At 50.2% G+C, this 9,927-nt stretch overlaps 1 protein-coding gene across 3 annotated transcripts; it reads right to left on the bottom strand.

The window, feature by feature from the left end:
- Window positions 1-1,333: 1,333 nt before the first annotated feature.
- LOC109436083 (calcitonin gene-related peptide 2) lies at window positions 1,334-6,317 on the bottom strand. 3 transcript variants are annotated; one of them, XM_019714366.2, is made up of 5 exons: window positions 6,173-6,317; window positions 5,008-5,102; window positions 4,592-4,741; window positions 2,433-2,617; window positions 1,334-1,788 (listed from the first exon to the last, which is right to left on the bottom strand). In XM_019714366.2, the coding sequence occupies exons 2-4, from the start codon at window positions 5,091-5,093 to the stop codon at window positions 2,458-2,460; spliced, it is 396 nt and encodes a 131-aa protein (XP_019569925.1). In that variant the 5' UTR covers window positions 5,094-5,102; window positions 6,173-6,317; the 3' UTR covers window positions 1,334-1,788; window positions 2,433-2,457. The 3 variants fall into 3 exon arrangements, with proteins under 3 accessions (XP_019569925.1, XP_074193250.1, XP_019569924.1); XM_074337149.1 differs by lacking the exons at window positions 1,334-1,788; window positions 2,433-2,617 and adding exons at window positions 3,238-3,723; window positions 4,126-4,200; XM_019714365.2 differs by lacking the exons at window positions 1,334-1,788; window positions 2,433-2,617 and adding an exon at window positions 3,238-3,723.
- Window positions 6,318-9,927: the final 3,610 nt, after the last annotated feature.

Below are 9,927 nucleotides of genomic sequence, written 5' to 3'. Positions count from 1 at the left end.
GATTTGGTCATCAAAATTCAGAATGAGGGAAACTCTTTTGGACAAATAACCTAGTTTCTCCAACAAATAAATTGCAGGAATGAAAAAAAAAAGATGGAGGAGGGACCCTCTAGATTAGAACAGTCTTAAAACATATCAAGCAGCAGCAATGTGAAGACCTAATTTGAGCTCTGATTTTATATATATTTTATATATACATACATACATGTATATATTAAATATATTTATATATGTATAACATATATACACAAACATATGTATAAGATAACTAAGGAATTTCAACCATGGCTAGATGTGAGATATCAAAGAACTAAGAAATAACTGTTAATTTTAGTTGTTAAATGAGATTATGGTTATATTTAAAGAGTACTTTCCATTTAGAGATACATGGGGAAATATTTACAAAGTACATCAAAGTAATAATACATGGGGAGGATAGATGGCTCATAGATGTAATAACATTGACCATAAATAGATCATTGTTGAAGCCAAGTACGTGCTTTAGTCCAGTTGGGCTGCTATAACAAAATACCACCAACTGTGTGTACCTTATAAACAGCAAATATTTACTTCCCACAGTTCTAGAAGGTGGGAAGTCTAAGAACAAGGCACCAGCAGATTCAGTATCTGACAGAGCACCCACTTCCTTATTCACAGCAGTCTTCTCACTGTAACCTCACACTGAGGGAGGAGCAAGGGAATTCTCTGGAGCCTCATTTTTAAGGGCACTAATCCCCTTGGCAAAGGGACCACCATCATGACCTAATCACCTCCCAAAGGCCCCACCTCCTAATACCATCACTTTGGTGTTAGTTTTCAACATACAAATTTGGGGTGGGGGACATAGTCAGCCTATAGTACCAAGTAATGGGTAGAAGAGATTCATTTTATTATATAAAGACTACATTGTTTATATGTTTAAATTTTTCCATTTGTCTTCAAAACCTGAGAAGCTACCAGGTGAAGCAGCTAGGTCAAAGAATGGCTCACAGGTCTCTAGAAAACAGCAGGAGCCATTGTTGAGCAAGGCATATATAGTACAGTGGTTGCAACTATAACCTCTGGAAACCAACACCTGAGTCTGTCACCATCTGTCTGTGTGACATTGAACTTCATTTCTCAGTGTCTCTGTTTCCTCAAATGCAAAGTGAAAATAATAATGGTATCTACCCCAAAAAGTTTTCATGAATATTAAATTAATTTATAGGTATAAAGCACTGTCTTAGAATATTGTCTGGCCTATAGTAAGCACTCAAAAAATGTCAATTATTATTATTATTATTATTATTATTATTATTATTATTTAGGAAAATAAGTTGAAATAAACCACATGTATCCAAAATATGTTTTTAATCTTGATGTTCACAAATGAGACAATATTGACATTTCCTTAAACAAATTATACAGTCATGTTCTTAGACAACAAGGCATAGTAGCATCACCAATACCATGTGTCCCCAAAGGCCACAAGAGGCAGTGATTTCATGTCCCCCTACAGTTTGGCAAAGCTGCCATGAGCAACAGGAAAGCTCTCACAGAACCAGTTTGCTACCAGATAAGCTGATGAGAGATGCCATCACATTTACTGCACAGAGCATCAAATATAAAAAGGATGCAAAACAAAATGGAATTAGCTTATTTTGCATTCAATTTCATTCCTTTTGAGTGACAAAGGTGCTTTTTTCGATATCTATTAGGATGCAAACATATATATCTTCCATGGGGCCTTCTCACCAAGTTGTTGTCAACAGAAATTAATAGAAGCGGTGAGTTCAGTTTCATGGTAACCTGAGATGAAAAAAATTTGAAAGAAGGAGGTGACAGTGGAGACAGAGAAGGAGGAGGAGGAGGAGGAGAAGGAGGAGGGGGTGGTGAAGAGGAGGAGGAGGAGGAAGGGCGAGGAGAAAGAAGTAGGAGAAGAAGAAAGAGAAGGGAATAATCACCATTATTACTGAAAAGAACATGAATTTACAAAAGTGTTTCTTTAAACAGCATTTCCAAATTATGGATACGAGATGTATCCATATCAAGCCAATGATGATAAAACAATTCAACAGTCACCATTAACATTAGCAGTAGTATAGTTACAGCCCTCTGAACTGAACCTGTGAACACTGATCAAGAATTGAGGGCTTTCTGAACCTGGGTGCATTAATGAGGAGCGGCCCTGGCTAAGCTTTGCATGGCCTCTCTTTCTGAATCCAGCAAGCATTTCTTTCATTTCTCTTTTCAGAAAGATGGCATTGCATCTCTGCAGCCTGTCCTAGTGCGCTGATCTCAAGCTGAGTTGTGGAAGGAACTCAGTACCTCAGGAGGAAGAATGCAATTGGAGAGAAGGGCCTGAAAAACCTACAAGGTCCAGTGGGTTTCAAAATGTGGGTGAGAACCTCCAAACCCTTTCCCCTCCCATCCGACAATGCAAGGGCAGTCACCTTCTTCCTGGAGTCTTTTAGCAGCTCAGGCCTGAAGGTCCCTGCGGCGACGGCCAAAGGCTTCCGAGCCCACATTGGTAGGCACGAAGTTGCTCTTCACCACACCTCCAGATCTGCTCAGCAAGCCTGCCAGCCGATGGGTCACACAGGTGGCAGTGTTGCAGGCTCTCTTCTGGGCAGTGACGCTGATGTACAGGATGGAGAAAAAGAGAAGACCTGTCAGTGACAGGTTGGGGGCAGGAGCCCACCCCACGGGACCTTCAGAAAAGGCATTGTAGCTCTTCAACATACCACTTAAGAATAAGTGTCTCCTAAATGCAGTTACTAAAGCTGTTAGGAGAAATGGCCTGGCAGCCTTTGCTAGGAGACCTGCTCAAAGACCTTCAGGAAAAAACCCAGTCCCAAACCACTGGGCATGTACAAAACCCTGCACTTATCCTCCCTTACATATAATACCAGGAAGGTGTGCTCAGCAAAGGCCCAGCCCCACCCCCAAGACACACAAGAAGCATACAGAAGCTACACCCCAGCCATGAGCACCAACACAACCACTTTCCATGGAAAAATGAAAATTCCTTGAAGTCTTACCTGGAAGAGGCTCAAAGAATTGGGTTTGTAGGATCCTTCGCCAGAAGTGCTTACCTGCTCCTCAGCACACCTGTTCTCGATGCTGGAGCTGGTTCCCAGGGACCACTCACCATGCCCTCTATCCAGCTATCCTGAGGCTAAGGCTACTTTTAAACATACGCCCTGGGCACTCTCAAGCATTGGACAGGGACCAGAGTAATGACCGCCACAGTGCAAATCCTTTTAGAAAATAGGTTTATTCATCAAGGATGAGGCATGAGGGATAAAGCAGGAATTGGAGGGCTCTGCCATGAAATCCTCTGGGATCTCAAGAAGCTTCCCTCACGCTCTTGTATCTCTAACCTAGTCTGTGAGTCCTGCTCTCTTTCCTTCCATCCTGAGATCCCCAACATTCTCTGTCATGAGCAAAGCAACCAAGACCAGCTTGAAGAACAATCAGAGGGAAATCTGCATGCATTAAGTTCATCAATGAAAGAAAGGAAATCAGGAGGGAGTGTAAAGAGTTCAGTTGGCATCCTGGGGCACCCCAAAGTGAGGGTAGCGGTCTCTCTCCAAGCCACTGGCTATATCCCTTTTCTTGCCAGGTGTGTCAGCCCCGAAGCCGATGCCAGAGAACGTATGAAAGTTGTTCAGGTCCTTCGAGTATGTGCCCAGCACACAGGTACTCAGATTACTGCACCGCTTAGCTCTGGAGATGTCCAGGCTGCAGGGAAAAGACATGCCAGACAATACCATGCCCAGGGGGCAGTCATGCGAAAAGTTAGATCAGGAGAGAGCACTTTGAGCCAGGGCAGGAGGGGCAGGCAGGAAGGTGGCTCCCACATCTTCCATTAGTTAAACTCAGAGGCATGCTCAGTCAGGGCAGAGTGGGGAAGGGCTGTGGTGGGGAAGGGGTCTCAGTCCTTCATGCTAGGCAGAGAGGTTGGGGGGGCAGATGCAGGTATGACCCGTGACTCTGCCCGCGCAGTGCCAGGGCCAGAGCAGGGACTGGTGTGTGCTCCAAGCTCAGGGTGCACGGGAGGTGGACTAACGAAGGGTGCTCTCCCCAGCTTGTGACAACATGCGCATCTCCACAGATCCTACACAGCTAAAGGCCCAGACCTACCTCAGGCACTGTTCAACCTGAGCCCACCCTCTGCAAGGCCTTGGGCTTCCCCTGGCAAATGTGCAGTGAAGGCTCCTTGCAGTTGTGAGAGAACAACACACACAGGTTAAATTTCTGAACCATCCTAAGATATGTCGGGTCCATCTGCAGGCTTGACACTTACGGGTCTTAATTCATCCAACGCTGGGAGGTCTCCTCAGTAGGGCAAGACCAATTCCCAGAGTGAGGGATTCCACACCTCCTTATTCCATTTCCTAACAGCTTCCTGGAATGGATCTTTTTAATGTGTCTAACCACAGTCCCTCCAACTGCCCCTGGACCTCTACCTTCCATGCAGCCTGAGAAAGGCTGGGCTCCAGGGCCTGGTGAACAACGACAGCTTTCTGGACTCCTGGCCAGATGTTATTTATCCTACCTCTCTGGGCTATGTCCTCCTGGATATTCCAGGACTGGTGGGGAGCCTTACCTGGAGCCCTCTGTCTCCTGTTCCAGCTCCTGCTCCTGCTCCAGCTCATTGGTCTTCCTCTGCACGTAGGCCTTCACCAGTGCAGCCAGTAGGAGGCGCCCTTCTTTCTCACTGAGTGCAGCCGGGTCTGGGAGGCTCTCCAAAGCTGACCTGAGAAAGGGAAGCAAATCCAATGTAGGCTCTGCGTTCTCGTCTGGCCCCACCCCAGGTTAAGCAGCCAGGCTTCCTGCTCCCTGTGACTTCCCATGAGGATGTGCTGTTCTCTCCCTCCTCCCAGCCGACAGAGCTGGAGGCCAGTGTCCACCTGAGGGTGTTGATTCACTGGGGGCCTCACTGCTGCGACTTCAGAAGCACCGAACTGCGGGAACCCAGGGGCAGTGGAAGGGGAATGCTCTAGTAGCTTCAGGCTGTCTCACCTAAATGGTGCCGCCTGGAGGCCGCCTGCCTGGCACAGGACCAAGATGCTGAAAGCCAAGAAGGGGGAGGACGTCCCGAAGCCCATAATGCCTCTCTGTAAAGGGAGAATGACGTTACCACTACACCAAGAGCGGCACGGCCTGGAGCCTACAGACCTACGTTCCAGTCCTGCCTCTGCCACAATTGCTTTGTGACCTCAGGCAGGTTACCCCCACCTCCTCATGCCTCGGTTCATTCATTTGCCAGACGGGCTGCTGTGAATCTCAAAAGACACATTGCAGTGCATAGTTGGGCAGTGTCCTGGGGTGGGATGGGGGGATTCTCTTTCTGTCTGTGGAAAGTCAGAAAGAAGCTACAAACAGTGAGCGTGCACACAAACGCGCCTTTTGCCCTGTACAGAACCCAGGGGCGGACCCACCCCCGCTGTAGACTTGATCTCCCATTGCTCTTGTATTCTCAGGGACTGGTAAATCCCAGCGCACCTTCCCCTCCGCTGAATTTACAGCTCGCGCCGGGGAGAGGAAAGCGGGAAGGGTAACTTGGAAAGGAATACTAATCTCTCAGTCTGTGGGTTTGGATTGGGGGAAATTTTTTAAATGCCAATTACTGGTGTCTCAGGTCTCTGCTCGCTGGGACGCAGTTTAGCAGCAGGCACTGGGCGCCAGCACCCCGAAGTGAGCCCACTGTTCTAGTCGGCTAACTGCACTGCCCCGGGTCCGTGCCAATACCCCAGGGAGGCTGGCGGGCTGGAGGCGCCTCAGAAGAAGGCTCAAGGATCCACCATCCCGGGATTCAAACATGATCCCTGAGGACACAGACCGCGCAGGCACTCCCAGACCAAACTCAAGCAGGATCCTGCACGCTGAAGGGCACCAATGCAGGGGCCGCAAACTCGAGGACCTGGGCTCGCAGAGCTTCCAGAGCCCAGGCAAAGCCCTGGGGGTGCTTGGGGTTCCGCTGGTGCTAGTTAGAAGAAAATGCACCGACAGCCCGAACCGCCCGCTTTCTCCCGAGTGGGACAGAGAGCTGGGAGCACCGGGCTGCAGGTGGGCCAAGATGGGCGTGAGAGGCAAAGGAAAGGCAAGCAGGCAGGCAGATGGAGCAAACTGGATGAACTAATCCAGTAGCAGGGTATCAGAGTGAGTTGAGTGGGAAGTTCCTCACCTGGCGACTTGAGTTGCAGGAGAGAGCAAGCCGCGGGTCCACCCGGATAGACACAAAGCCTGTTGTGGGCGTCTTCCCGGCGGAGCTGTTGGATCTTATTCCTGTGATAGTGGGAGGGGGGTCCCCAGGAGCCCTCGCGGCCAATCCAAAGTGGCCAAGACCGACCCAGCTCCGACTGCGTCATTGCTCCTGCTCCCCACACCCGTCCACTAGGGAGGGAAGCTATCCGTCCGCTCAGGGCATTTTTTTTTCTTTATTTTTTTTTATTTTTTTTTTTTTTTGCAATGAGGTCATTGCTTGGAGAGCTTGTGGCTGGGAAAGGATGGAGAGCCCTCCACGTCCAGAAAGTAGGGACAAATCGGGGAAAGTTTGGATGTCACCAACAAAAGTGAGGGGCCAGAGCTTCTCTCACTTTCTTGGCGCCTGAATTCCACTCTTGCACCCCTCCTGCCAGACCAGTACGGACCCCGGCCGGCCACCTGGATCCCCAGGAGGTTAAAAAGTAGTTCTAGGTTCTAAAGAGTCTCAGCTGAAACAGCCCACAGGGAAAGAGGGGGTTAGTATGGGAGAGGGGCCTTGAAAAATGGGGTGCTCCTGAGATATCCTTGGCTGATCTACCCTCCCTCCCCCCATGCCACCATGTTCCCCTCCTCTCCCAAACCCCCCAACTTCCTCCCTCCTTGCCCTGGCTCTCAGGGACCCACAAAGAAGTTCTGCTTCCAGTCTGGCCGCCAAGCTCCCTTCCCCTCACTCTTCCGGGACTAGTAGGAGCAGATGAGAGGACCGGGGAAGTGTGTAAGTTGGCACTGCCTGCACAGAGGTTAAGCATCCCTCCGGTACACCTGAATCCTCGACTGAGGGATTAGCATACCCCACCCTAACCCGGGATCATCCAGTTCAGAGCCAGAGTTGGTTTACACAGCTGCACCACGCTTCTGGTTTGTTTGCCAAGCTGCTGGGCGGGACTGCCTGCATCCAGGTCTCTACCTGTCTCGCCCCACACCCCGACCTCATTTCCCCTGAAGAGCTTAATTGCTGAGTGGACCGAGGTCCAGCGCCGACCCACCAAGGAGAACGAGTGCTGCACGCCCAAGGGGCAGCCTTCCGACTTTTACACAGGCGCCACTCACAGCTACAGGCGGGCGGGTGTGCGCACTCACGCTTCCCACACGGCTCAAGTCCTGCACTCACACACCTGGACCCCAGCCACACGCTCTGCCTTTTGCATTCACACGCAGGACATTCTCGCTGATAAGCCTGCACTCACCGCCACAGACACGCCCTCTCACCAGTTTGCAAATAAGCGCGCGCACCAACCCAAAGCAACTTCGCCCAGATCCAAAACATCCCCACGAGTTTCTGTTTTCGGACACAGGCACATTTTATACGCACAGGGGTATGTCTATACAATGTCCCCCAAGTACGCACTCACATCCACACGCACGGACTTAGCCTCTCCCTATTTCTTAAGCCTGGTTCTTGAGTCCACCCTTTCCGCGCTGGGGACACCCAGGTGTGTGTGGGAAGAAGATCTGGCCCAAGAGGTGTAGGGGGAGGGGGGCGGGCAGGGGCAGTAGCAGTGAGGGAGCGACACCCATCCTCCGGGCCTCAAACTAGCCCTGCGTGGCGCGGTTGCTGCGCCCCCAAACGCGCCAGCCAGCCCCTCCTGAGCTCGGGAAGCCTTGCCCAAGGGTGCGGAGCAAGGGGCCAAGTGAGAGGCTGGTGGGATGCCCGTGGCTGGTACTTATCTCCCGTGCAAGTCAGAAAGGAGCTCAGGGGGTGTCTGCCTAGGCCCTCCAGGTCTCATTTTCTGGGGCAGGACCCTGCTTGCCGGGCAAGGACAGGTTGCCCTCCAGCACCTAGGCTAGAGAAACGCCTAGTAACACCCTTCAAAGAATCCCAACCCGGAATCCGGCGACTCTTGCAGGGACTTCTACACCAGCAGGCTGAGTGCTCAGAGGCTGGACGGGCCCGAGTCAACCCTACCCCTGGGAACGCTGTGCTACGAGTAGGAAGCGGCTGCGGGCAGTGGCGGACGGGAAGCATAGCCGGGGGACGCCCAGCACCTTTGTAACCCGACACCAGGAAGCGCTGCTCCCTAAAGGGTTAATCTATCAGAGTGGGAAGGTCCCTCTGTGCCCAAGTGTTGGACTCACTTTGGGATGCAACCAGGAACACCGAAGCGGCCTTTTACTAGGAGGCCCTTCCTCCCAAAGCCCTGCAAGTACGAGGGGAAACTTCTGCGCCCCTCCTCCATTTCTGAGGGTGGAAAGGGGCCGCTGAATGGAAAGGTGCAGCGGGGAGGCACTCCCTGACCAGTGCCTCTGCCCTCTGTACCCTGCTTCTTCTAGGACCTCTGCCACCGTCTCTAGGTCTGACAGAGTGTGCAGCCCGCCCCAGCAGCTCCCTGCCACACCGCTCTCCACAGAGCTCTAGGGATACTGAGAAATAGCTGGGGAGCGTGGGGGGTGGGGGGTGGGAAGCGTGGGGGTGGGGGAAGGGCGGGGTGGGAAAGAAGGTCCGGAAGGCCTCAGACCTCTAGCCTCGACGAGCGGGGGGCGGGGAAAGCTGGCAGGGAATGCAAAAGGAGTTGGGTTGGGGTTTGGCCTCTCCAGAGGCCCACAAATATGAATTTGGGAGGAATTTTGAACCCTTGGGGCTGAGAAGCCTCTCCAGAGACTCTGTCTGTGTCACTAGGACTTTTCTGAAGTGTTAGGACCGACAGCCACGCTGCCACCGAGTGGGGGCACAAGCCCTGGCTGAGCCCTCTGCTCCAAAGCCGTGCGTTGGGTGGCCCACAATCCGGCGCACAGCTCCTGTCTAGGGTAAAGTGGACAGAAGTTTCCATAAAGGCCACGGAGACTAGCACCCTGACCTCTGACAGGAAAGAGCGCTCACCTGACCCGGAGACCCATCTTAACACAAATATACCAGGTCTGTGCTTTGAATATCTTCTTTGATACTGCAATGGGACCTGGCTGTTTTAACTCTGAGCACACAGAATTATTTGACGGAATCTTCTTCCTCCTCTAGAGCCTTTGCACAGTGCCTGGCGCATAGTAGGTGCACAGCAAATGTTGGGTGAAGGGGGAATGGGCGAGGTGATGAATGAACAGTTACATGGCTTCATTACAGTAAGAGTCAGCAGTACATTCTCAGCCAAGTTGAGTTGAGCTGCAGATCCAATTTAGATCCATTAGATGGAAAAGCAGATCGTTGATCCAAAGACGCACCTTTTTTAATTTAATAAAAGGAATCCGAGTCCTACTGGAAACATTCTGGAATCTAATGTGAGCGGAAGTACTGAGGGTTTCTCTTTTCTTCTCCAGCAACATGAAAAGCAAAACAAGGCACTTTTCCTCAACCCATCCTTGTATTATATTAGTAAGTGAATGGAAGAAAAAGTAAAAAAAAAATTACCTTCTGAACTGAGACAATTAGATTTTTATTTCCCTGGAACTGTTCTGAGCTTCAAGACATCCCCAATCAAACTCACATAAGAACTTACAGAGAATAGTTTCTCAGAAATATCTTTGCCTTTTAAATTGTCTCAAGTATTTTGATGCTCAGTTTAACTATTTTATGCAATTACTTTTAAATTTTTAAAATGATAATCTTAAATTTTTTAAATAGGTTCCAGGCACCATAGCTTTTGAAGTTTGTTTTTATTTTCTTTAACTTACTCTATTTTCTTTACACATTTCCTAGGAGAAATATTCCTTAGGGGAACTTTCATTAATTCAACAACTATTTAT

The sequence above is a fragment of the Rhinolophus sinicus genome, linkage group LG06 (assembly GCF_036562045.2).
Source record: "Rhinolophus sinicus isolate RSC01 linkage group LG06, ASM3656204v1, whole genome shotgun sequence".
In the NCBI taxonomy this organism is placed as follows: Eukaryota; Metazoa; Chordata; class Mammalia; order Chiroptera; family Rhinolophidae; genus Rhinolophus; species Rhinolophus sinicus.
The sequence above is the reverse complement of the archived record's forward strand: the minus strand, read 5'-3'. Positions and strand labels throughout refer to the sequence as shown.

Excerpts from the sequence above, each read along its gene's own strand:
- LOC109436083 (XM_074337149.1), bottom strand. The coding sequence starts at position 5,093 with ATGGGCTTCGGGACGTCCTCCCCCTTCTTGGCTTTCAGCATCTTGGTC. Across the intron at positions 4,742-5,007 it reads CTCCAGGCGGCACCATTTAG|GTCAGCTTTGGAGAGCCTCC; the intron begins GTGAGACAGCCT and ends TCCCTTTCTCAG. Across the intron at positions 3,724-4,125 it reads CAGGTTGAACAGTGCCTGAG|CCTGGACATCTCCAGAGCTA; the intron begins GTAGGTCTGGGC and ends TTTTCCCTGCAG.